Below are 27,775 nucleotides of genomic sequence, written 5' to 3'. Positions count from 1 at the left end.
ATTAATTGTGCTGTCTCTTTAAGCGCAGCGTGTATAGGGGCGTGTCTAATGTTAATAGGGGCGTGTCTGTGAAACGAAAGGGCGGAGTCGAATGAATTATTGCACAGAGAGGTGCGTTTAGAGCAGAGCTTGACACAGGAAGGATGCGGGCGGCTGGCTGTGGATTCAGAGCTTGTGTGTATTGTCACAACTGAGAGATGCATGTATTCCCTATAAATAAACAACATAAAGGAGCACGAGGAAATATTTAGCTCAAACAGCAAACCACCCTCTGGATGAAATCATGAGCTGCACAGTGTATGGAGCACAGCATTAAATACAGTAAGTTTAACCCTATTTTAAGGAGAGTGGGATATTTCACACAATTAAAACATGCATGCATAGCGTTTATTTTAACACTCGCGTGAGCGTAGATTTAGCTACTAGTAACAATCCAATTTTGCCTTTATTTATTAGGTGGTACTGGGTTAGGTCAAAGTTTTTGTTTAGTTTCCTGAGGCAAACCATTCATTAGTCTGCACTCTATTAACACGAGACCTCAATCAGTCTTCAAAGCCATGGTCGAATAGGGAGGGTCTCTCGAAAGCTGTTTATCATTTTTGGAATGCATGGTTCTGTTCAAAATATATAATTAAGCTGTTATAGCCTACATCTTCATGCATTTGCATAAAAAATATATCCTTTCCGCTGATAGAAGCGCTTTCTGTGTGTTCATTGTTTATTTCTGTGAGGATCCATCATCATCATCATCATCATCACTGCTGCACATGGTCAGCTGGATCATTGTTCTTTATGTGCTCGTGCGTATCATGCAACACTCACGAGTCAAGCACTCTTATTGATTTTGCACCCTCAAATTTGAACTCAAATTTGCTCAACGTCATGTGTGTTGCGACACGGTCGCTTGTCGGTCACTGATGATGATGTCCATGTGCATGACTGCTGCTATGAAATATTGCCGGTGTAGTATTTTGGCTAATTGGCGCACAGCATGTGCAACACGTAACATTTCTTTGTTGTGAATTGAATGCAGGTTTAGAAACAGAACTGAGACACTGCCAGTGTGAGGTCTGTCACAAAGGGTCCAGTGCAATTAGATTGGCTATGGTGCCCATGGCAATGGATGAACTTGAATGTCCTGACCTACATTATAATACAGATGTCTTAAATTATAAGATTAAGCTATGGTTTAAAACACTATGCGCGAAAGAATGTAAATAATAATAATATATGCATGTATATATTTAAGAATTATTTGCACGTATGTATATATATATATATATATATATATATATATATATATATATATATATATATATATATTACATAATTTATATTATATAGCCTATTAAATAAATAAAACATTTTTCTTAAATATACATGCATGTGTGTGTATTTATACAAAATTATTATACACTGTATGCATGCATTATTCGGATGCTTTGTGTTTTTTAAACATTAGGATACATTTACACGACAATGATTTACTAAAACCACATATAGGCCACAACGTTGTGAAAAAAGATCCCCGTTCACATGGATCCACGAAAACGATAAAAAGTGCTGTATTATTCATGCCAGGCCAGTAGTTGGCGATGTCACTTCGTAAAAAAAACACGTCGTGATGGAAAAATGAAAAATTCTTAATGAATTTCATTAAGAAATGGAAAGAGCAAACATACACTTTCTTTGGAGGGTGTTTTAGTTTCAAAGCTGCAAGCCACGCTGTTTTGCGTACCTCATTCCTTGGCATGGAGTGCAAAGCATAGGGCGTTGGACACGGACAATTTCTTCGAAGTTGTTGATGTTCAAAGCAAGACGTTTCCGACAAAATATTCAATTTTCTTGAATTGTTATGGCAGCCAACAACGGCACAAGTTGAACCTGAGCTCATGTTAGCAGCATTTAAACACAACTTATTCTGATCTCTGTCGATATCATGGCACTAACAACTTAGTTTGTTATTATGTACAGTACGCTAGCAACTTAGCAAGTAGAGGTTAGCCGCTGAACAGGAAACACAATACCGAAAAGCGGAAGTAGGTCATCACCCATTGGTTGCTGGAGAAACAGGCGGATAGACAGAACAACAACGTCACCGTTTTCACAAATTCTCATTTTTGTAGTTTACACTGAGACGATTACAGTATCATTTTCAAAAACTTTAACTTTGAAACCCTTTTTCAAAAGTTTGCGCTTTCAACGTTGTGGTGTAAATGAACAGCCAAAACACATAAATGTTCTGTTTTTATTTGAAATCGGTGTGGTGTAAACAACCCCTTATGTATCATGTTAATAGTTAATGTCATGAATTACACTCCATATGTGTATGTTTTTCTAATTCCGAGTACTTCATACGTCCACTTAAAATAAATTGGTTAAAAGTCAGTACTGAGAAAAGCATTAGCATCATTTGTTTAAAGATGCCATTTTGATCATTTGATATTCAGTTTATGTAATAAAATTCATAAATGTATAAATGAAAGAAAAATTCAGAAATCTTTCTGTACTACTGAAGGAGATCCCATATTCATCTTTCACATTAGTAACAACAACCACAATAGCTGTAGTTTGTTGATGATAACTGTTAGTATGGTAAATTATTTTAAGGAGCCTAATCCCCATACAAATTCATGTTTGACTTTGCCGATGGCGTATGGAGCAACACTCAAGTGCATCTGAAGGTCTGTTTACACACGTGTGTCCACCAGTTGATAAACGGTCCTCGTGTTTGTTTAGTTACAGAAGTTCAGCACCTGCTGGTCATCCTGGTACTCGGGTTAATGTGTTTCCCATTTTCTCGTTCATCACTCCCCCACAGTAAACAGGCCGCCAGAAAGCAGATGTACAAGTTTATGTACTCGCTGCTTTCTTTCTGTTAGTCTACTTGAAATGTTTTCCGCTTATCTTGATATTTGTTTGATATTTGATACTTCTCAACATTATGATGTTGAGAAGATCTCTTCCTCATTTACAAAAACGTTAAGGAGAAAGATGTATCATTTTCACTTGCATTCTTGTCAGAATTAGCAGTAGTGTGTATTTTCCTCTAGAAGTCACTTTCTCATTTGCATTTAATTATTGTGACTTTTGTCAGCCTCAGTGGGTTTAAATGCATGTACATCTTCCGCTCATTGTTCCGCATCCCTTTTTAGTGATTATATTTTTAAAAACCTAATGGATCATTCTGTGTCAGATCAACCAAGTTTTGGAAACTTCCCAGGCTACGGTATGACAATTTTCATATGAGATTTGGAGCCAAATTACAGGTGAGAGAAAATGACTTAAGAAAGATGGCAGCATCATTTTATTTTTACTCAGAGATTGGTAGGCCTATTAGTAAAAACTATTGACTTAAAGGGTTAGTTCACCCAAAAATGAAAATTCTGTCAGTAATTACTCACCCTCATGTTGTTCCAACCCCGTAAGACCTTCGTTCATCTTCGGAACACAAATTAAGATATTTTTGATTAAATCTGAGAGCTGGATCACTCCTCCATAGGCTTTTAAGACATTATAACTTGCTGGCCCAGAAAATGTATTAAAGACATCGTTAATATAGTCCAAGTGACTACAGTGGCTCAATCTTAAGTTTATAAAGCGACGAGAATACTTTTTGTACGCAAAAAAAACACAAAAATAACGACTTTATTCCACTTTTCATTTCCTTCTCTCTGGGCCTCGAGTTTTTTCACGTAGTATAACTGCGCAGCGCATCTGTGTTGTACGTCACACGTAGGCTTACTATTGGCCAACGCTGGTCATGTGTGTGATGCGTGTGACGTGCAACACAGACGCGCTGCGCTAAAACACTACGTGAAAAAACTCGAGGCCCAGAGAGAAGGAAATGAATAGTGGAATAAAGTCGTTTTTTTTTTTTTTTTTTTTTTCGCACAAAAAGTATTCTTGTCGCTTTATAAACTTAAGATTGAGCCTCTGTAGTCACTTGGACTATATTAACGATGTCTTTAATACATTTTCTGGGCCAGCAAGTTATAATGTCTTAGAAGCCTATGGAGGAGTGATCCAGCTCTCAGATTTAATCAAAATATCTTAATTTGGGTGAACTAACCCTTTAAGCAATCCCTATTGCATTATATGCCAATGGTGACAGGTCCAAAACAGTGACGGGTCCAAAATTGGAAAAGTATAAAAGATAACCTTAATATAATTTTAGATTTTGGTTCTTAACAAACCTTTCTTTTGGTATATTTCACTCTACAGGGTTCACTCGCACAGATATGGAGATCTCAACTAGAGCCTGACCGATATATCGCGGGCCGATATTATCGGCCGATATTAGGCATTTTCCAAACTATCGGTATCGGCATTTATAACGGCCGATAAATGAATATTTAAAAAATAAAATAAAAGCGGACGAAACACCCTGCAACCATGTTATGAGTGTTGGCGCTGCATAGTTTGTCCACCAGAGCGCACTCTACAAGGAAGACTGCTAACATCAATGAGCTTGGAAATCACAACGAACTTATTCTGCCTAAAAAAATATTGATTACTGTATTTATAACTAGCATATCTGTAGTTCCAGTCCCTGCATTGTAAAACATAAGTTAGGCATGCGAGGAGTGAATATTTAGACAGAGAAAAAAAGTATCAAACATAGCAGCTAGCCTATGCATAAAAGTTAGCTTTTCTTTTACACGTGTGTGAAATCCAAGTGTGCGTTACTGTAGGGGTAATTAACACATGGTTACCGAGTCGATCCTTCCCTGGGATGTGTTTTCATGAAAATCGAATGTAAAGTTATATCTCTAAAAACAGATGATCTTATAACGCTAGTATATGGGGCACAGAGTAAGTAAAAGTAAATCGCTAGTTAATACCACTAACAAGGCTCAAAATAGCCTCACACTAACACGGTAGCATAATGAGGGTCCCTACATGCAAACCGAAGCATTGAGAACTTTGTAAGTGTACAGACAGTTTAATAAGAAGAGACTTTTATAAAGACAGTACATTACGCGTTTACAGGCATCATCTAGGAAAACAGACTCGACTAATCGAGTCATAAACGCCGTGCTAAGTGAGCTGGTCGATAGGAATTACGTTTGTGAAATCTAACGTAGCACGGCGTTCGTGACTCGACTAGTCGAGACTGTTTTCCTAGATGATGCCTGTAAACGTGACGCGTAATGTACTGTCTTTATAAAGTATCTTCTTATTAAACTGTCTGTACACTTACAAAGTTCTCAATGCTTCGGTTTGCATGTAGGGACCCTCATTATGCTACCGTGTTAGTGTGAGGCTATTTTGAGCCTTGTTAGTGGTATTAACTAGCGATTTACTTTTACTTACTCTTATATACTAGCGTTATAAGCTAACGTTAATCTGTTTTTAGAGATAAAACTCTTTACATTCGATTTTCATGAAAGCGCATCCCAGGGAACGATCGACTCGGTAACCATGTGTTAATTACCTCACATAATGTATTTAGTGCATCACTAAGTCGTAGATTTTAGAAGGCAGGCAGCAAATGATGATTGAAAATGGTTTGTTGTAGCTTGATGGAATAGATGGATAGAATTAGGAGTGACCTTTGTCTTGTTTAATAATAATACAAATAATGATGATAATAATAATATCATCATCATTGATTTTTTTTTAATTATTACTGTCAATATTAATAATAATAGTTGATTTTTTTTTGTTCAAAGGACTTTAAGTTTCGTATCTTAAGTTTGTATTTTTAATATACATTATATTTATCAGAACTTTAATATATTCTGTTCTGTTGTGACAAAGTTAATTTAAAAAAAAAAATATATATTTTTAAACTGCATTATATTATTTTAGTAAGGCTGAGGACTCTTAAATAACTACAAATAACTAATGTTAGGGAAAATCTGTTCATGTTTTGTTACACGTTTCTGGATTTAAAAAAAAATATATATATACAGTATATATCGGCCGATATATCGGAATATCGGATTTTTAAATCACCAAATATTTGTATTGGTATCGGCCTTAAAAATCCTTTATCGGTCGGGCTCTAATCTCAACATGTCTCCATGAGTAAATTAAATTCTACACATTTTCAGTGGTCAAAAACCAAATGCAGGCCACTTTACTTACGGCTGATACGTTTCTCCTTTAAAGAGGAACGCCTGAAGAACTAATAATGTTGAAAATAGAAATGTGTCTTGTTTCTTTTCAAAACATTTGCATAACATATAGGCATGTTCTTTAAAAAGACAAAAGTATCAGCTGTATGCAAAGTGACCCACATTTGGTTTTTGACCACTGAAAATGTGTACAGTTGACCAATTTACTCATGGAGCTGCATTAAGATCCCCATATCTCTGTGATTGAACCATATTGGACCTTTAAAATGAAGATACCAAAAGAAATGTTTATTAAAAAGCAAAATCTAAAAGGATATTAAGATATATTTAATACTTCTTGAGTTACAGGCATGCAAACTTGGGGCAAAAAGTTTTCCCCCATTTCTTTAACTGTCACAATTGGCATATAACATTCCACAATAGACCTACCAAACTTTGTCTAAAAATAAAATAATGATGCTGCCATCTTTCTAAAGTCATGTTTACCCCAGAATGACCCTAATATGGTTCAATCACAGAGATATGGAGATCTTAATGCAGCTCTATGAGTAAATTGGTCAATTGTACACAGATTCAATTTATGGTTTTCTAGTTCACAACCCCGTTTTTTGTGGACTAATGTCCTGGAGAGTGTTTTTGAGCATATATTCTGTTTCTGTGTATTTCCTAATGGTAAAATAAGAACAGGTGTTAAAAGGGTGATATTATAAAGAAGATCCCAGTATGTTTTTGACATTATTTCTCTCTGAGAGAGTGCAGTGTGTGAGCATGTCCTCGACCTCCGCAGTTCTGTATGTCTGTGTGGCTCAATGTGTGTCCAGCCTTTTCACGTTCCAGGAAATTCCACATAAACTGTATTTTTCCCCAGAACAGGCAGTGAAAGCAATGTCAAGCGCCGGAGGCTGAAAAATGCCTAATAGAGCCGTCAGTATGTTGCATGAAATCATACAAATACAGATGCTAACAGGAATAAAATTAGGTAGAAATAGCATGCTTGATGGAACCAATTGCAGATGGAGATATCACATGAGATTTATTTGACATGATACAGTGAGCAGGGTATGTGAATTCAGCCTCGTCCTAACCCACGATTGCTCTCTGATCCACTGCCAATTCACTGACCACTTTAAACTTTATATAACCTCTCCGTAAAAACCCTGAAACATCACAATCTTGCACTTACCTTTTAATTAGTGGCATTTATAGGGCAAGCATCAGTATTACTTTTACTAATTGACCCTAAATATTAATCTTTACTTTGTCACTTATCCTTCTCCGTTAAATATATATATATTTTCAAAACATATATATATATATATATATGTATATGTATATGTATGTATATATATATATGTATATGTATATATACATAGACATATTATACCTCAAATCATACGCCTTGGGGAAACTCCTTTATGTCTTTGTTAATTTAAAGAGCTAAAGTTTCTTCCCGCTGTTTTTAACCAATTAATTTACATGTTTTTTCCAGTCATTTGTGATTGGTTGAATTGGATCATTGAAGGTCCGCAGCAAATACATTGCTTAATAAAGTGAGATTAAATACATAAAGTATATTTGAGTAATTTAACATTTAAATATTGCAGGTTTGCGTAATATTCCGAGTTTGCATTTCACTTTTTCATTTTGAGAAATACTGAATCTGTTATATCATTTGCTTTCAGGATAATCCTTTAAAATTGAAGTTTACTTGCGTTTGAAACAATTACAGCCAAGTATACAACGGTAAGATGGAAGTTTTGCACTGAGGAAAACGCATCTCAAACACATTAAACAACGCACGCATATGATGGTAGGACAAGCCATGTAGGTTTATGATTTAGATTGAAGTGCTTAATATAAAGCACTTCTCATGTTTAAGACAATTTGGATCATGCACTTAACTAGCAACAGCTCTGTCCTTCCTTATTTTTCAGATAAGTTCGCAACAAAGTATATTTCCCATCCTGAGGGGGGGGGGGGGGGAATCGGAGTTTGAAATGATGTTCCGCACGTGCAGTGGTTAAACCGACACTATATTAATTTGGTAAACGTGTGTACCAAACCGAAAGACCCATACCGAAATGTTTTCAGTATGAAAAATACACCCCTAATTTAAAGTTATCTTGAGGCCCCCTAGTCGGCTCTGTCCTCCTGGTAAAGAATGACTGTATTAGAGACATGGACCAATAAGAAATCTCTTAGAAAACCTTTTGTCTTCATCTTTCATGTAAATTTTATTCAATAGTAGAATATTTGATGGTAGAGAACGGTGCATTGTCTGTTACTAGGTAGTTATTTCCATTTCTTTGTTGTTACACAATGGAACTTTCCCTGGAAGGTATGTCTATGTCTGGCTTTGTCACTCATTCTCTTTCCTTTTCATCCATAACACGTCAACATAAAAGAAAAAAAAAACAGTGTCAACACAGCATCTCAGCTATTTAAAATGACACCTTTCATGGATCCCATCACTGTTTTATGACTGCAGACCGTGGGCCCTATCTTGCACCCAGCGCATTTGACTTTGTACACCGACGCATGTATCATTCCTATTTTGCACCTGCGCACAGCGGACTTTTCCCTCCACAGACGCACATCGGTAAATTAGGAAATTTACTTGCGCTCCCGGGGGCGGTTCAGCGAAAAGAGGAGGCGTGTTCCGACGCAAACGTTCCCTGGTGCTATTTTGCAGGTTTAGAAAACAATTCCGCCACTGACCAGGAAAAACCTAGTCTAAAGTCAGTGGCGCGTTGCGCATGTTATTCATAAGCTATTTTAAGGGCGCATGCTTGGCCATAATCAATGTAGCGTGTGCACAACGTGCATACACTTTGCTTATCTCATCTACACACAGACGCAGCAGTGAAAAATATTAACACACGAAGGAAATCATTGTTGTGTCCATGAAGATGTGAAAAAATAGGCATAAATCTAGCTTACACATTTACCCAAATATACACCTGTTTAATCGAAGCTAATTTGGGTGGGTTTCTCCCATCCCCAATGTAACTTCTCTGTCTTTTATGGCCCTAACGAGAACGTCGGTCTCCTCGGCTGTGAAGTGCTCTGGTGTGCGCCTGGCAAATCCGCCGTTATAATAGCAATCCGCCATGAAACAAGCACGCCTTCTCTTAAAGGGAATGTGAGATGACGCTCTGATTGGTTTATTTCACGTTACGCCCAAACCACACCTATGAATAATGAAGCTACTTCAGACCAACCCATTTTAGATTTGCTCTGGGCGCAAGAGTCATTTATCCCGCCAGTATAATAGCAACAGCACCCAAGACCCGCCCACAAAGTTTTCGTGTTTCGCGCTTGATACTTGTGTTTCAGATCATTAAAATAGGGCCCTGTGTGTTTGAGATACTTGTTGCTGTTTCTTGACCCGGCAGTAGACATGTGCCGGTATTCGGTAATGCGATAAATCGCGGTAATGAATATGCACGATATTGTTATCGCGGGCACTTCAAAATACCGTGAAAAATAATAGATCAGAATTTATATTTATAGAACGCGCATTAGCTTATTTTCCATCAACCGCTTAAACAAACACTGTGTATATGCTGCGCGAAACACGTGCGCACTCTGATGTAAACAATCCCCACATGAAGCACTGTGTGCATGCGGTGCAGTGAGCACTCTAGTCTTATGTAAACAATCCTCACATGGAGAAGAAGCATGGCGGAAGGAGGAACGCTGCTGACGATTTATCCCCCTTCTAAAAGCAGGGCTGTGACTCACGCAATCGACACTTTTCACATACTCTCGCGCCACACATCCATTTTCTCACGCAGAGAAAAATCACGGAGCAAAGAGGACACTGACACCGACCGCCTAAACAGAGCAGGTTACTTTTGATATGAAAAAAAATCTCAGCTCTCATGTTCTGTCCATTTTATTACGAAATTCAGACAATAAATACCGTTTTGGCGCTTGTAAATGTGACATGACCGATCGCTGTAGCGCCTCAGTTCAAGTAAACCGATCCTCTGTTACTTTTTATTTAAAGATACAGTACAACTTACCGAAAGGTATTTATGCCTCATACATAATATCGATCAATCAGTGTTTTTCAACCACGGAAAGAGGTCAATAAAACTGCAGGTGAACAATTATGTCACAGAACGTTACATTTACCTCAGGAAAGCCATTTAATGACTAAACACATTAGTTGACTAGAAAAAATAGCTATAGAGAGGAGTATTTTGCTAAATATGTGCACTATATTACATTTGTATTATATTTTTACTTGTGTCATAATTTATTATAATGAAAACCAAATTGTATTTAATTTAATTTGTTAATTTTTAAGCTTTAATAATTATAGCAATTAAAATATCGTGATAATACCGTATACCGTGATAAAAGCTCAATCAATTAATCGCAGCATGAAAATTTGATACCGGCACATGCCTACCCGGCAGTAACCTCACACCTGGTGAGGATGAGAGTGGTTGTAATGTTCACACCTGCCTTTAGGTGGAATAGACTCTCATTACAGCGAGGGGCGCTACACTCTTACATATAAATACGTGAAGTTCATCGTAAACATCACTTGAGCAGCAATAACAGTCAGTTTATGGAGGCCTGCTGTGCTGTTTGCTTGTTTAGTGTGATGGGGGTTGAGTTTGTGTTGTGTTTATGCTCCTGCGGAAGGGCAGGGAGTTGATTTTGTTGGGATGGGAGGGAGTGGACACTCTGCCCTTCCTGTCCAAAAACCCCAGTTTACAAACTCAATCTAATTCACATCATTCTGTCTGTGTTGTTGCACCGTATTTCACTTGTAGTCTAGACTTAATGTACTGCTTTTAAAGGCTGTTTATTGGTTAAGTCAATATTCATGCATTGTTTTACTCTCGAGTCCTAAAGTTTAACAAAGTACTTTTAGTTTAGTAAGTGTCAATTTAAGATGACACAAGGCCTGTTCACACCAAAAACAATAACTATCACGATATCATATGTGTGTCCACCAATGGACAGTAAAGTTCTGTTTATTATAAGCTTGCGCTGCAGTTAAATTCTTTAAAGATCCTGATTTGCTGTCAATGTATTTTAAAATTTGAGACACTTGGCATGTACAATATGCATCTGTGATCTATAAGCTATAACTACTGTATATATTCTGCTTTTTTGTTTGTTTGTGAAATAATCAGTAGTAGAGAAATGTTTTCATTGTTGGAGACTGACGCACCATTATTTGAATTCTTTTCCCCCCACACTGGTCTGTTGTTGTGCTATCGTCTATTTTTATATAAACCCACCGTCAAACTGCACATGAATACAAAACAAACTGTGGTCGTCTTTTTTTTACAAGAGATGGTCACTTCCTGTGTAAGTGAGTAGTTCATGGCAGACAGACAGGCTTCATGAGGATACAGTTCTTACAGTCAGTTGTTGTGTTAGCCGTGTGTGTGTGTGTCTCACTGTCATCTGTCTGGCATCGACATCACCGGTGTTTTGGGAGCGGTGGATTGTCCTCTGTAAATAATATGCAGCTTTGAAAATATTTTGCTTTGGAGCAGAATGAATATAGATGTGCTGACGTGATTATTCCCGCCAAAAACAATGGATTTGTGTGTGTGAGTGCCAACATTTCTACTGTGTGAATAATCCTGTACATGGCTTTATTGTTCTTTGCTCAAAAACAACATCCAGAAAAAAAATTGTACAATGAAAATATAAGTAAATATAAAAATAAGTATAAAAAATGTAAAGATTTAATGTAAAATGTAAAAAATAATGTAAGCAGTAATGTAATTTTTTTTTAAATAAATAGAGGAAATATAATATAAATGTTAAAACAAATTAAACATTAAAACAAATAAATATAAATAAAAATAATATATAATATAATATAATATAATATAAAAATATAAAGAAATTATAAATATAATAAAAATAAGCACACACACACACACACACACACACACACACAAAATACTGTATATTTTGTATTTATCTTTTTTATTTTATTTATATATTTTGTGTTTATCTTATATTTATCTTCTTGTTTTATCCTATTTTTTTATTAATTTTTATATTTTGTATTTATTGTCAAAAAATGTATTTTGTCAAAAAGTTTACAATAACAATAAATATTTGATATATAATATACAAAATGAAATATAATTGTAGAGAATATATATTAAATATAAAATTTATTTCAATATATAAATAAAAAAGAAACTTAAAAAAAAAAAACTTTAGGATTTAATAGTAAGTAAATTATTTTAATTTAAAGTACCAAAAAAGTATTATTTTTTTTCAGTTGATTTTCAGTTGATAAGTCAACATGATGCTTTAATAATAATTGTTGCATATTTTGCAAATTCATTTCATTTAGCATTTTGAGTGGTTCATTACATATTTTTCATAATTAAATATGTTTGAGTCGTACAGTATTTACAACCAGTATAACTGAGAGAGAACCCTCGTTCCCAAAGCCTAGACAAAATCTTGCATGGTGAAATCAATGCACTCATTTCCTCAGGCAGAAAGCCATCACTCTTGCTGTTCTCCCCCAGTTACAATCATGACATGTAACTACAGCTGACATCTTTTATTCTGACTAGGCCACATTTATAATGCAAGGTGAGACACCATTTTTAGTTGGAACCAAGAGGTTTGCTCCATCTAAATCACCACAAAGCAATCAAGATATTGACCCCCCAGAATAACGGCTACTTGAATCTTTTGACTGATCTGTTTGAAAGACCCATCCTCCTATCTATTGTCATGCTTACTCGGCTCTGTATAAGATGTCTGCCACATTCGGCCCAATAGCCTTTGTGAGCAAATGCAAACGACACCTGGGAGGTGTGACAGGAGGAAGAGAGGTTAACGATGAACCATGGTGTGAAGATTATCTTATCTCAAGTGAATAATATTTACTCGCCCATCCCCTCATCCATTCTGCATGCATCTTCCACAAAGAATAGCTGGCTTAGCATTATCTGAGGTCCGTTTGAGCAGCGGTGCTAGATTAGCTGGCTTTTCAGAGCTTCCGTGATTTGTTTTTTAGGGTTATCAGCATCTGTGAGGACATATGGGCTGGGAAGATGCTGTGGGTGCTTAGTCACTCTGCCACTGAGAGGTGCATTATGGGTAATTGAATCGGCTCTGGTCAGTGTCTGCTCTCCAAATCAAATATTTAGCCTATTTCTGGTAAAGCAGAGGTAAGATGTTTCACAAGTGGTTGACACTTACATTAACATTTGTAGTCGTGCTATACTGATAACCGATAATTCTTTATTTTTGAAAGCCGATAACCGATATATTGGCCGATAAATCTAAATCCAAATGTTTTCATAATTTAAGAGCCTGATTACAAAAACAAAAATCAAATCCATGTCCCAAACACACAATTATAATGATGTTCTATATCCGATATATCATGCATCACTAATTCATTTTTTTTATTTCTATTTAGCTTTATTTTTGTTTTAATTTGGGTAATTTTGGTACATCAATTTATTAGATTATTTCAGTTAGTTGCCAGTTTTATTGTTATATTTGTGTCTTATTTTACTTAAGCATTTTCAATTAACAAAAACAAAATATAATGGTTTTAAGTAACAAAAGCTTGTTTCCATCCAAACTTGCAAGTTTAACTTCACGCACAAAATTGTAATATCGCATAAAACATTTGTGAATGAAGCAAGCGTTTCCATCTCGTGTTCAAGAGAACAAAATCGTCACTTCCTGAGAAAAATTGCCGTGAAATATCTGTGATAAAAATGGAAGTTGCTGCAATCGGGGAAAAAACTGTGGCTCTTTTTTTCCTCCAACATAAATGACTTGCTCCTCAGAGCGCGTAAACAAAATGCAATAAACGCTGTGATGTTATCTTTTATTTGGATGCTGTTGTTTGTGAACTCAATCGTTTGAGGCGCTTCTTGGAGGGAATTCAACCAAATCTCAGGCATTTCAGAACGATCAAACCAACAGTTGAGATGCTGCGATGTGATTGGTCCGCTGTTATCCAATCACAGCCTCTGTTTGTTTTTTTGTGCACCCAGGGATTTATTAAGTAAATGTGTTTCCATCTAGTTTGTTCATGTCCTCCAATCGGATCAAAAATGGATCCACCTCTATTGAGTGCATGCGTTTTTTTATGCACATTTTTAGAATTTATGCTCATCTTGGCGTTTCCATCCAGCATTTTTTTAAATCTCAAAATGCACATTAAAAAGGTGGATGGAAACGGCTAATAACAACCAATCACGACCTTGATTTTCATTTTGTTCTTGGTGCAAATAGGCATTTTTTACGTTTCTCACACGTAACACATGTACTTACTATAGTAATAACACTACATTTGCAACTAACTAAATCAAACCCTAACCTTATAGTAAGTGTTATTAATTAACTTACTCTGTAATTAATTGTAAAATCACACTGTAACAAGGACACCTGAAAATAAGTGTAACCATTCGTTTCTTTACCAGTCTTGCTGCGCCCTGCTGTTTAAAGGTCTGTCGTAATGTAAGTTGGATTGTACCATATGGGTCTCTGTCTGTGCGGCCATGGGGTCATGGGGACCTCCATACAGGTCACTGGCTCCTAATGGACCCAGTCAGACGGATCTATCCCAGCTGGTGCACACACCTCATCACATCACATCACACACACGCTGCTGGCAGATTTATGTCTAGTAGGAATCACTACTTTGTTCTAGAAATCTATTCACTCAATAATTTATGAACTCAGTGGCTTTCAGTTAATTCAGTTTGATACAGCAAGGTGAGGCAAAAGGAAATTACTCTTTCAAGTTGCAGGCTTTTCACAGCATTTTAACATTATAATTGAATTAATGCAAGGCGTCTTTTTTCTGCTTCAGCTGTAGTCTTTCTTTTTGATGATTTTAGGACTCTGGTATTGAGCAGAACGCATACATTATTTATGGTTGAGGCGTATAATAAAAGAACGCGGCTCCGGAGGCTCCTGCTCAGACAGGCAGAGAAAAACTACCACAGATCAACAGCAGATCATTCACTGTCTGAGTGCTAGGATGCACTCAGCACTTTTGTTTGATTCACAGAGAGACTCTTGTTCACAAAGAGCAAGCTTACTGTTCGTCCACTGCGAGGACCAAAGACGAATTGAAGTGCATGTGACATGCCAGTGTGCTTCAGCCTTAAACAGCATGTTTCAGTGTCTTAACGTTGTCATTAAATTAGACCAATTAACCCATTCTTCATGTTTTAAGGGTGAAGTGTGTAATTTCTACCCCACTAATGGCAGTCCGATGCCCAAAGGGTGTTATATGTTTGGCAACAGCTCTTCTAATGCTCGTTGATGGAGTGTGTAGCTTTTCATTTCTTAAACAACCATGTAGGAGGACGCATCATGGCCATATTCCAGGACCAAAAATTGATGCACCTCTTTATGGAAATGAATGTTGTGATGTTATTTCCATCAAGAGGTGCATCATTTTTGGTCAAGATCTTGTATTGTCAATGCAAGAGTCCAGCACTCTGTAAAGTCTATTCCAGCACATCCCAAAGACTTTCAATGAATTTAAGATCTGGACTCAGAGGTGCCAATTCATGTGTGAAAATGATTCTTCATGCTCCCTCACGATCATTCTTTCACAATATGAGCCTGATGAATCTTGACATTGTCATCCTGCATGGTTGCCTAATAAATGAAAAACTACACACTCCATCAATTAGTGTTAGAAGAACTGTTGCCTAATATTGAACATGCTATAAACATCATCATAATCACTGCAATAATGATCCAGTCATAGACGCTTAATCGTTTGCCTATTTAAATCCAAACAGCAACTTTTTTTGGCCGGGCAGTGTGTTATGTTACGTTACGTTACGTTATGTTACGTTATGTTACGTTATGTTATGTTACGTTATGTTACGTTATGTTACGTTACGTTACGTTACGTTACGTTACGTTGCGTTACGTTACGTTGCATTGCGTTGTGTTACGTTGCGTTACGTTGCATTGCGTTGCGTTACGTTGCGTTGCGTTGCGTTGCGTTACGTTGCGTTACGTTGCGTTATGTTACGTTACGTTACGTTATGCTGCGTTGCGTTATGTTATCCACTAGTACACTACCCTACATTATCTGCACAAACAGATAATACAATATATTATTCGGTCACTAAAATTATAACTTGTTTGAAAACAATTATTTCTGTATTTCTGTTTTGCTGCTAGTTGGGCAGTAACACACTTCACTCATGTTACGTGGATGTAAAAGTTTTGAGATTCACTTCTTAAACAATCTCTGGATTGTGATTTCAAAATTAGGATTTGTGGTTCTCTCAGAGATGCTTTTTGAAACTAGAGGCACCCGAAATGCATTATGTGTGTGTGTGTGTGTGTGTGTCTGTATGTTTTTCTATGAGATTTGCTAAACCTCTTAAACTCACACCGGGGTCAGAGGTTAGTATGTATAGGGTCGCAGGGATGTAGAAAAGGAGGAGCGGGTAGTGGTAGCGAGGGAGGTGTGTTTAGTCTGTACAGAGGAAGTCCAACTGCTCCCTACAAACTGTGTTGCTATCATAGACGTTGTGAAAGGGTATTTGGAAAGTCACTCACCCCTTCAGGGGCCTGTTGTTTCCCACGCTGCCTTCCCATGCTCCCCGGTCTTCATATTTGCACGTCTATAAATAAAGCTCCTTCTTACCAGAAGCGCTTGATAAACTGGTCCAGAGATGCACACTGACCACTATTAACCAAAGGTTGTTAGCCTTTCCCGCAAGATGCACTAATGGAGCATAGTGGGGCACTTTTGAAAGGGATTTAGATACAGACTGCAGTGTGTCTGTATAAAATGACTGTTCCAGAAAAAAATGCAGACCAAGTGGCCAGTGCATGAAAAAGAGCAATACTGTACATAATGTGAATTTTTACACAACTGTTGTAATAAAAAAACGTTCAATGCTCAAGGTGGCAATAGAGTTAACCTAATAATGCACAAAATGGAGTTTGCTTAGCTAGAAGCGTGTGTTCACATACTTGCGAAGACTATGTTTGGGGCCTTTGGTGTACTGTATGTGGGACAGGACAGAAATGCAGCGGAACTGTGTGTCTGGGGGATTTAGGGCTTTACATCTTTCATCTACTGCTTGTTTTTCTTCCAGCTCATGCCACCCAGTAGAAACGCCTCATATAAACACTGCTGTCATTGTCCAGAATGCTGTGAACTGTTGTTCGGCATTGTAATTTGTGTCACTAAAGCCCTATTCGGACGGGATTAAAGGGTTAGTTCACCCAAAAATGAAAATTCTGTCAGTAATTACTCACCCTCATGTTGTTCCAACCATGTAAGACCTTCGCTCATCTTCGGATCACAAATTAAGATATTTTTGATGAAATCTGACAGCTTTCTCACTCCTCCATAGGCTTTCAGAGGGACCCAAACTCGCCGGCCCAGAATAGTTATTAAAAACATCGTTAAAATAGTCCAAGTGACTACAGTGGCTCTACATTAAGTTTATCATGCGACGACGATACTTTTTGTGCGGAAAAACAACAATAATAACGACTTTATCCAACTATTAGTGTTCTTCAATGTGGGCCTCTGACGAGAGTTCACGGGAGCGCCAGGACGCATGCGTGAGAACTGAGATTATGGCGTTCTTCTTCTACTCCTACTTGTTACTGGCTGCTCACTCCTTGGGAGTATTACCGCCATCTACTGTACAAGATGACGTCCCGACATCATCGAGACCTAAATCACAATAAGTGTCGAATTCAATAGCTTACATACAGCGCGCGTCTTCCTCTGCTTATAAACAGACCGTTTTGCGCTTCCGGCAATGTCGGGACGTCATCTTGTACAGTAGATGGCGGTAATACTCCCAAGGAGTGAGCAGCCAGTAACAAGTAGGAGTAGAAGAAGAACGCCGTAATCTCAGTTCTCGCGCATGCGTCCTGGCGCTCCCGTGAACTCTCGTCAGAGGCCCACATTGAAGAACACTAATAGTTGGATAAAGTCGTTATTATTGTTGTTTTTCCGCACAAAAAGTATCGTCGTCGCATGATAAACTTAATGTAGAGCCACTGTAGTCACTTGGACTATTTTAACAATGTTTTTAATAACTATTCTGGGCCGGCGAGTTTGGGTCCCTCTGAAAGCCTATGGAGGAGTGAGAAAGCTGTCAGATTTCATCAAAAATATCTTAATTTGTGATCCGAAGATGAGCGAAGGTCTTACATGGTTGGAACAACATGAGGGTGAGTAATTACTGACAGAATTTTCATTTTTGGGTGAACTAACCCTTTAACTTTACAAGGGTAGATGGAGTAATGTAATTTTACCTCAGGACGTCTGTAATATTAATGGCCAATTCGCACGGGATAAGATATCTCAGTAAAACTAGCAGAAGTGGGAGGGGTAACTCGATTTGCGCATTGTCGTCACCCTCCTGTCGTCATGTGCGTATTACATTGCTTCCTGATATCACGTGCGCAAACACATATAACCTATATTTATATAAAACAGTTATGTCCGGTCGAACGATGTATTAATTAACTTCAGATTGGATTGTGTTGGCAATAGGCACTTACAAGATGGTTCATGCCTCTAACAAGTGCTTTCGACCTTCTTTCTGATCTGAATGGTGTGTGTGGAAAACACTTGAGTTTTGCCACAGACTCGTCCCAGCGTCTAGAACGCAACTGAATGCTTTTTCAAGCGTCTCCATACTTGGAAAAACCGCGGAAAACTACTTTTAAACAGGAAATGACGAAATATTTACGTACATATTTACAGCGGATCTATTCGCACGGGATTAGTGTTTCCTGAGGTATTTTTTCCGGACATTTTTACTAAAGGTAAAAGTCGCTGTAATCTTTACTGACATTGTCCGTAATGATTACTGAGATGGCACATTCGGACGGGACTAAAATCACAGAGAAGCTCTGGTAATTATTACTTTAGCCAAGCTCTCCATGTTAAACTAGTCCTGTCCGAATGGGGCTTAACTGAATAGTTTTGCATACTGATTGCTTGCTGTCCTCTCTTTGGACTTCTGTTTGTGCCATTTTTATGAGAAGTAATTTGTTTGTATCATTATTACACTTCCATTTTTCTATTAATACAATTCTGAAAATTCTATTTAGGTCATTTTCAAATTAGTGGGGAAAAAACAGTTTCCTCCCCTTTTGGGAAATTATAATCATTACATTTAATGCAAAATAATAACTTTTTGGTTGGTTGTGGCGCAAAAAAAAAGTGTCTGACTGCATAAAACTGCAAGTTTAAGCAGAAGTTAACCAGTTGCATGGGCAAGTGGTAAGTGTTAACCTTCTATAACTTGCACACATTTACCTGTACTTATGTATTCGGATCAGTAGACACACGTTATGTCGAATAATTATGTAATATTGATTAGCCAAGGTTTATTATTATAATTTTCGCTATGATCGATATAACAAATAGGGCTGTGACGGTGGCAGTTTTTTACCACCGCGGTGGTAATGGACCCAAATACCGGCGGTGTTGCGGTGTTTGGGGGGTTGTTTTGAAATAAATAAATAAAAACAAAGAAACAACACAATAAAGCCTCTAAAGCATTGCAATAAATATCAGTAAATACTGGTAACTTACATAATATAATAAATCTATTCTATTTAAGAAAAATCTTAATCTATTTAAGAAAAAAAAAACTTTTGTTTAATATTTCCACACAAAGACGCGTGATACAGCCTACCGCTCTGCGCTTTGAGAGGGATGTGGGACACGAGCAGGAAAGAGACCATCAATCTCTTTTCTGATATCTTCATGTTTTCTACTTGTAAAAGGTATGAAGAGCGAATTTTATCTTCCACATGGGCAAGACATTTAAGCTATGTTTGCGCGCTGCCAGAGAAAGCCAAACTAAAATCACCCGCGCGTGTGAAACGCGCTTTACAAATGAACTTGACGCGCCTATACCAATATGTCTAATAACAAGCACAAACTGTGTTAAAAAGAATTTGACGTACATGTAAAAAATGTAGGCTATATCTGTCCTACAGCGTTTTTTCTACTTTACCACAGTAAAGAATACGAAAATAATCGACCTAAAAGCGAACAAAGGAAGAAACGTTTATAATCCCCTTTGGAAATGGGTGAGACGCGAGTGAAGGTATGGGAAAAGAAAAAAGAGATTCCATGCAGGGATGAGTCACGATTTTTGAATATTCGATTATGTTCTAATGTCTGTTGTGCGATCATTCTCTAAAATAAAATCTCCATGTTCTGGTGCTGATGCGGTTGACGCGTTCATGTGGGTGACGCTGCCAATAACGCACACAACAGCTGTCACAAACCGGCAAAAGTAATGATTATGAACGTGTCAAATATAGCAAGGAGACATTTGAATTGTTTATTAATAAAGTGGGTTTTTTTGTGTCAGTGTTGGGCTGCAAAGATGAAGTTGACGATGCTCACTCGTCATCTTCGCAGTGAACGCGCCTAGAGAGAATTGCACACTATACGGAATACATAAACATATGCTAGTCGGTTTATTTTCGTTTTTAATTGTTTTGTTTAAAAGTAGACAATTCAACTTTCTATATGGAATAACTAATGGAATATTTTTAAATTCGCTGATTATCGGGTGAAGATCGCAAACCAGAATTCAAAGCCGACAAAGTTTAAATTTATGGACTCACGCACAACTCTCTCATTCGTCATGAATTCAAACTTTTCCATGGCTGCGCCTGCAATATAACATTTAATTGCTAACCTATTATTTATTTTGTAAACAAAGCTTTGTGTGTCATAATATTAATGTAAAACAGCATTCACATACAAACTTTTTTTTTTTTGCAAACCACCGCCGGTACTCCTCAGCCACCGCGGTGGCGCTTTACAACCGCGGTGGTGCGGTTGTCAAGTTTACCGGCACAGCCCTAATAACAAAAGTCCATACAGACTTTTTCTCTTTTTTTTTTTTATTAACACTTATTCAGCAAGGATGCATTAAAAGTTGGTCAAAAGAGACAGTAAAGAATTTGGAATTGTTACAAAAAAAAAAAAAACCTTACTATCATAAATTTTTCTTGATCATCAAATCATCACATTATAATGATTTCTGAAGGATCGTATGACCCTGAAGACTGGAGTAATGATGCTGAAAATTCAGCTTGGCATTACAGGAATAAATTACATTTTACAGAATATTAACACAAAAAAACAGTTATTTTTTTTTAATGTAATAATATTTCACTATTACTATTTTTACTGTATTTATGATCAAATAAGTGTAGCCTTGGTGAGCAGAAGAGATTTCTTTCAACATCAAACTTCTGAATGGTAGTGTATAAATCTATACATTTTCTATGTTTTTTTAAGATGTAGAAGCTTTCAAAAGACATGATTTACATGCTTTATTCATTTTCATTGAAGTTGTATTTCTGCTCTAGCTTCTGTCCTAATACAGTAGCTTACTCAACAAACTTGGCAACATTCAATGGCAAAGATAATGATAATGATGCATTAATCCAGATACATTTGAAAACAGCGTTTCAGTTTAAAAACGCTCTCCGTCCACACTAGCGTTTTCAGGCATTTTCCAAAAGTTTCTCATCCACACTGAAACGTCAAAAAATAAAATCGCTAAATTCACCTTACTGCACATGCGTAAAACCTAGTCCAGGTCGCACTCAGTCACCATATGTTTGGTCTAAAACGCAACTGCTCTCATGTTTTGCCGCAGAACATCAAATGTGAGTAAATTTTCTGTCATCTTTGCAGGACTGTGATATGAAGAGTGTGCAAAGTAACATATTTTAGCCACAATGTGAAAGTGAATAGCACATAACAGGCACAATACCGGTATAAACATGAATATTTATGGGTTCAAAATGCGTCACATAACTAAACATGCGTCATCATTTTCAAATACATCCGGTTTGATAGTCCACACTACAACACGAAAACAGCGTTTTCAAATGTATCCACTTTGGAGAGCGTTTTCAAAAAGCTTCATTTTCATTAATAAAAACGCTGTCACAGTGTGGATGGAAAGCCAAAACAGAGAGAAAAAGATGCGTTTTCAAACGAAAACGTATTAGTGTGGACAAGGCCTAAAATAAATGGCTAAATGTAATTAAGAAGTTAAATAAGGTATCATAGCTTGATTAATGCACAGTAGAAACAATACTATTGACCAACACTGACATTGTCACCAATATATAGTGCTTCCCTGGGAATCATTTTGGAGGCTGTGCAAGGGCTTGCTTTGTCTTCAGGTGGGCTCGTCATCATGAAATGAAGTCATGGAAACGGGTGTGTGTGGCGTAGAGCCGCAGGACTCTATCACTGATTGGCTGAGCCTTGTCATCACTCTCTCTTGCCTTCAGGGAGGTGATGGCTGCATGCATTCAGTCCGTCTCTAACAGAAGACACAATAGAAGATGCTCATTATCTGTTATTTAAACAGTGAGCTCTGATATTCAGTGGTTCTGGGACATGGCATGTAATTTTTTTTTTTTTTTTTTTTTGCTGTATAATTAATCTTTAATACCAAAGAGAGTGATGATTCTATTCTAGTCAATGCTTTTCTGCATAATTCACAAAATCATTGTGGATAATTTAGGTTTTTAATTTAGTCATTGACTATGCTGATGCATTTTAATCAGTGAACTGTATAGAGTGAAATTAACATTTTGTTGGGTGCCAAAAGGAAATAAACAGCATGCTGACAGGAAACACTAACATCTGTTTGCAGAGGGGTGTTGCTATAGAGACACAGGCAGGTAAGGACATTATCAGGAAGTGCAGACAAAGCTGGTAGAGGAAGACTGAGCCAAAAAGAGGTCATGAGTTGGTTGGGCACCTCAGAGAAATTTACTCTTGTTGCTGTTCGTTTTCAAAGCAAAGACTTCATGAATATTACAGCAGATCAGTGACAGGAAAAACTTGTTGCCTGCCAAGCATTTGGCCTGTCTCTCACCGTTAGTGTTAATTTACAGACCTGGGAATTATGCCACAGGACTCTCCGGTGAGGGTAAGCATTTTATTCATTCAAAGTGAGGTTTGTGCGTCAGACCTTGTTGTGGTGTTTTGAGTTGGAGGTTTGTACTTGCTTGTCTGTGTGTAAATGTGTTTGTGCTTAATTTGATAATAATTGTGGTTGTCCCTGGTGAGTTACTTAGTTCAGAGCATAGAGGTTAATCTTAGAGTCGAGTATGTTACCTCCGAGCCATCAATAGGGTCATGGCTAACCATGTTCCTCTGTCTCTGCATACAGTCATGACTAATTACACAGGAAGTCACTGTCACTTGATAGAGTCTTTATCGGTCTTATCTGTACTGCAGAGCAATGGCGTTTGATGAGATATTGCATTCTACGTATCATTGGCAGCTGGTCTCTATCTGTGATGTTGTCCTTGTACTTGTGTATTATACAATCATTTATTTACCATACTGAGAATTTTAGATTTATTATCTTTAAATAAATGTTTTCTTTTTGATTATTTTGGGGTAAAATATGGTTTTACCCTATGAGGATATTACTATTGACACCATAAGTATTTCACCAAGTAGTTAAACTCTCTACTAAGTTCTTTCAGCAGTCTCTGCTTATCTTATTAATGATTGAAAGTCTGCCTGCCTGACCGCAAGAATCCTGACCCTTACCTCATCTGAATGCCAAAAGCACTTCTGCAGACTAGCGCGGGGAAAAGAATGACACTGCAGCTTCGGCTGGTATTCTGGCCAGACACATTGATAAGACATCCTGGAACTGCCTGTGTTCTGCCTGGACTTCCAATTTCTTCTGACCGTATTGATCTTGCACTCAGAAAGGCAAACAACATAGAGTTATAATTAACTCAACTTCTTAGCTTTGCACTGTGGTTTTGCTTAGAGTCAAGATGTCATCGCCAGTTAACTATGAAATTTAATTTTGATCTTGTTTGTTCCCAATTGCAGATTATCTCCTGTCTGACAGATGAAGTGGCAGCCATCAAGACTGGACAGAGTCGGCCTGAGCAGAATCTGGTTAAACCAGGAACCTTTTAGGACTCTTTAAAAGAAACCCACTGATTTGTGAAACCACATCACCACCAGTCAAACACAATTGTAGGACTGGATTTGTGAGTTGTAAAAACCAAGATGCCTATCTTAAAGCAGATAGTAGCGGGGTCTCAGACCAAACGGCGCTCTCGTATGGACCTTACTACAGAGATGATCAGCGCTCCGTTGGGTGACTTTCGGCACACCATGCATGTCGGCCGCAGTGGGGAAGCTTTTGGGGACACCTCTTTCCTAAGCACTCGATCTGGAGAGCCATCCCAAGAGGGACACACCTATCCTCGCTCTCCGAAACCGGGACTGTTGTCTCGTACCTTCCGGAGCAGCAAGCGCTCTCAGTCCGTCACCAGAGTAGACCAGCAAGACAATACCCTCCTTCCTCCCAGTGGGTCACCTACCTTTGTGAAGAATGCCATGTCCTTGCCCTTTCTGAACAATGAAGATGAACATGATATTGACAGTAGGGAGCTTAAGAGCTTGACATCCAGCCCCTCCAATGGGGCCTCTGCTAACGCATTGGACCTGGAGCTCCATGAGAAGCACTTCGGTGTGTTGACAGACCTGCGCTCTTATCCATCCTACAACGGGGGAGGAATGAAGAAGGCTGAATCTGTAATGTCATTCCATGTTGACCTTGGGCCCTCGATGCTGGGGGAAATCCTGGGGGTCATGGAGAAGGAAGACGATGATCAGGGGTTTGAGGAAGGCAAGAGCAGTGAGGGACATGCTTCTCCACTGCCCTGCAACCAGGGAGAAGTGGATATGGATGAGGAAATGAGGGAGATTGCTGTGAAAGAAGAGGAACCAGAGGGCTTAGTTGCTCACGACGAGGGTCCCACGAGGGCTCCCAGCTCTGTCGACTTGGAGATCCAGAGCGAAGGCACCAGCACCCCAGAACCACACCAGAGACATCTGCACCACCTCGACAGCTGCTCCAATTCCAGCTCCGGTTCAGCTGCCATGAAGGAGAAAACAACCAGTGAGCCTTACGAGGAAGATATTGGCATTACCGACAACACCTGCAACCCAGACAATGAACCAGCCTTCTCCTCCTTCATGGAAGATGAGGATGATGAGATCCGAGTATGAAACCCTACAATCAGTAAACCCTTCTGGGGATGGATCGATAAATATTCAGAATTTGGCATTGTGTATTGAGGAGAAATGCAAAGACATAAGCACGTCAAAGCTGGACAGATGCCTCAGGTTCCTGTGTCCCTGTAGAGATAAGTTGAGGAGACTGCTTTAGCTCAGACACCAAAGCCATCTGTAACACTACTGACCCATGCTAAGATAAACAGCTGGATGTGTTTATATTCAGACTGAATATCAGTCCAAAAGGGACCTGCTACAAGTTCCACTGATAGCTCTGTTGAAAGGCATCCAGGAATACATGCGTGACCAAAACTTTAAACTTCACTTGCTCAAGCAAATGCCGCTTTAAGCCATTCTTCCATAGTCCCATGCAGGGTTCCCAGAGTCGTAAACTGGAAATGTCAGGGATTCGTTTTTTGAAATTGTTATTTTCAGGCATTGAAATGTCATGAATTTCTTTGTGTTTGCAATCTCTATAAAAATTTGTTTAAAAATTCTCATCCGATAATTTTTTGCGTCAAAAAATTTGGGAACCCTGCCCATGACTTGTGCCTAAAGATAATGGTTCTTTTGATTTGGAGCACTAGTGTATTAAAGTGAATAGTGTAATTTGTTCTGTGGCCCTGTGCATTAAGGTACTGTATATTTTCAAAGTTAAAATCAGAACTCTGCCATTGTCAGAAAAGTAGCATCGTGTGTGGAGGGAGCTCATACGAGATGATCCAAAATGCTAAGTTCTGTTTTACTATACACATTCTTGGGGTTGTCAAAGCCCTACAAATAATTTATCTCTTGATTGCATAAAATTCAGTCGCACAATATCCATCCGGTAATAGGACGTCATTTTGAGAGCTACTGTGTTTCAGAAGCTCAGGAAATGTCCTTGTGAAGCTGATTACAAAACCGCCCAAGCTCAAATGGAGATCATTTGAAGGTGGCAGATGATTGAGATCCTCTTCATCCTCCACAGAATGATTATAGTCCACTTTTGGGAAGAATGGCAACAGGTGTCCCTTCATCAGATGTTTTTTTCAGTCTCTACATGTTTTGCATAGTAGTTGTTTGCTCAGTATCTTGCATATCTTACCACTTCCTTCCTGCTCTTCATGGCGTGTGAGGGGAACTACTGCTGTTTATTGCTGGATTTCTTTTTTTTTTTTTTTTGTGATCAGTTTGGTTGTTGCTGTCATTGCAACATTTAAACCATAGTTTAAACAATATTACCTGTCAAGCAAAACTAAGTCAGTTGTGTTGAGTCATGTCTTCTAGTAAACATGAAAGTGTCAGTTGTATTAATTGTGCTAACTCACTTTAGCAAATTATGGAACTGGTATTGCTCCATAGGAAATTCACAGGGGCGCTTTAATACACTGTTAATACACAGAGACACTAAAATCCATTGATTCTGTTTGCATGTTTAGACATTTTCATTATGTACATATAGGTCTTCATATTGCAGATGACCATGAATAAACTAAACCGATGCCTTTATTACTGAAGACGTTTATGTGTGAATTAACTGCAATAGTCTGCAAGCTTACTGTCTCTGAATAAAAAATCAGGCACTGTGAAGTCTTGTGTCAGCCTTAAGCAGAAAAGTGCCAAATCTAATCTAGCATGTACTGCCTAGTAAGCCTGACTTTTGAGTATAATTTAACATGGTGAATGAATTAGGCTTTGCCTTAATCTACAATTTCAGATATGGGCCAAATAATCCATCTTAGTTTGATTACTGTGGACAGAAATGCTAAGCAAGAATTTACCCAATTTGCTTCAAGATGAACCTCAAGGAGAAAAAAACACAAGGTTAGCTATTGAGATTTATTTGCGTAGCCTTGTGCTAGCGGTCAAATTAAAATGTGGGGAGATAAAAACATAAGCAAAGAGAGAAGTCTAATTATGTATATCTGAAACTGTGGCTGTGTGTGAGGTGGATTTAGTGAAGCTTATCTTTGTCTTTTCCTATTTCTTTGTGATAACAGTGCTGTTTGCCTCGCTTTGCTACAATTTCTATGTTGATCATGTATATATTCATGCTTGCCAGCCTTTTCAAAAGGCTATAACTGCTATATTTTTAAATAAAAGAAAAAGTTGTCCACAAAATTATTTTCTTCAATTCAGAATTTTTGTCCTTGTAAGATTATTATTATTATTATTATTTTGTTGTAGTTTTGTATTGTGCAAGTGGCTTAAATTTGAATTTATCATAGCTAAAATAACATGAAACCATTTGGTTCATGAGACTGACAATAAACAAGCCTTTTGATTGTGATTTATTTTACTGTGTGGTGTTGGATGAGTGGAATATTAAAGTGGCCATGACATGAAAAATCTAAATTGCTTTGATCTTTTGACATATAAGGACTTTGTACCATTAAAACATCTTGCAAGTTGTATAGCTTAAAACATCCTTAATCATAAACCATCATAAACAAAGCATTTACTGAATCAAGCTCCAAAAACAGCTTGTTTTGATGTTGCGGGATCTGTCATGTAACACAGGCAAATACGTTTGCATATGACCGCCTCCAGAGCAAGAGATCGACACATAGTTACAAATCATCACAGCATAGGCTCCGCCCACTGGCATTCGATTAACAGC

At 37.8% G+C, this 27,775-nt stretch overlaps 1 protein-coding gene across 2 annotated transcripts; it reads left to right on the top strand.

Annotated features, from left to right (window-relative positions):
* Nucleotides 1–115: 115 nt before the first annotated feature.
* On the top strand, nt 116–27,445 carry cdc42ep4a (CDC42 effector protein (Rho GTPase binding) 4a). Of its 2 annotated transcripts, none has more exons than XM_084136018.1 (2): nt 116–321; nt 23,977–27,445. In XM_084136018.1, the coding sequence occupies exon 2, from the start codon at nt 24,160–24,162 to the stop codon at nt 25,165–25,167; it is 1,008 nt and encodes a 335-aa protein (XP_083992144.1). In that variant the 5' UTR covers nt 116–321; nt 23,977–24,159; the 3' UTR covers nt 25,168–27,445. The 2 variants fall into 2 exon arrangements, with proteins under 2 accessions (XP_083992144.1, XP_083992145.1); XM_084136019.1 differs by lacking the exon at nt 116–321 and adding an exon at nt 22,836–23,050.
* The last annotated feature ends 330 nt before the right edge of the window (nt 27,446–27,775 follow it).

The sequence above is a fragment of the Abramis brama genome (assembly GCF_963993115.1).
Source record: "Abramis brama genome assembly, chromosome: 1".
In the NCBI taxonomy this organism is placed as follows: domain Eukaryota; kingdom Metazoa; phylum Chordata; class Actinopteri; order Cypriniformes; family Leuciscidae; genus Abramis; species Abramis brama.
Note: the sequence above shows the minus strand (reverse complement) of the source record. Positions and strands in the feature narration are given on the sequence as shown.

What these genes read in the sequence shown, in the direction of transcription:
- cdc42ep4a (XM_084136018.1), top strand. Translation starts at nt 24,160, where the DNA reads ATGCCTATCTTAAAGCAGATAGTAGCGGGGTCTCAGACCAAACGGCGC.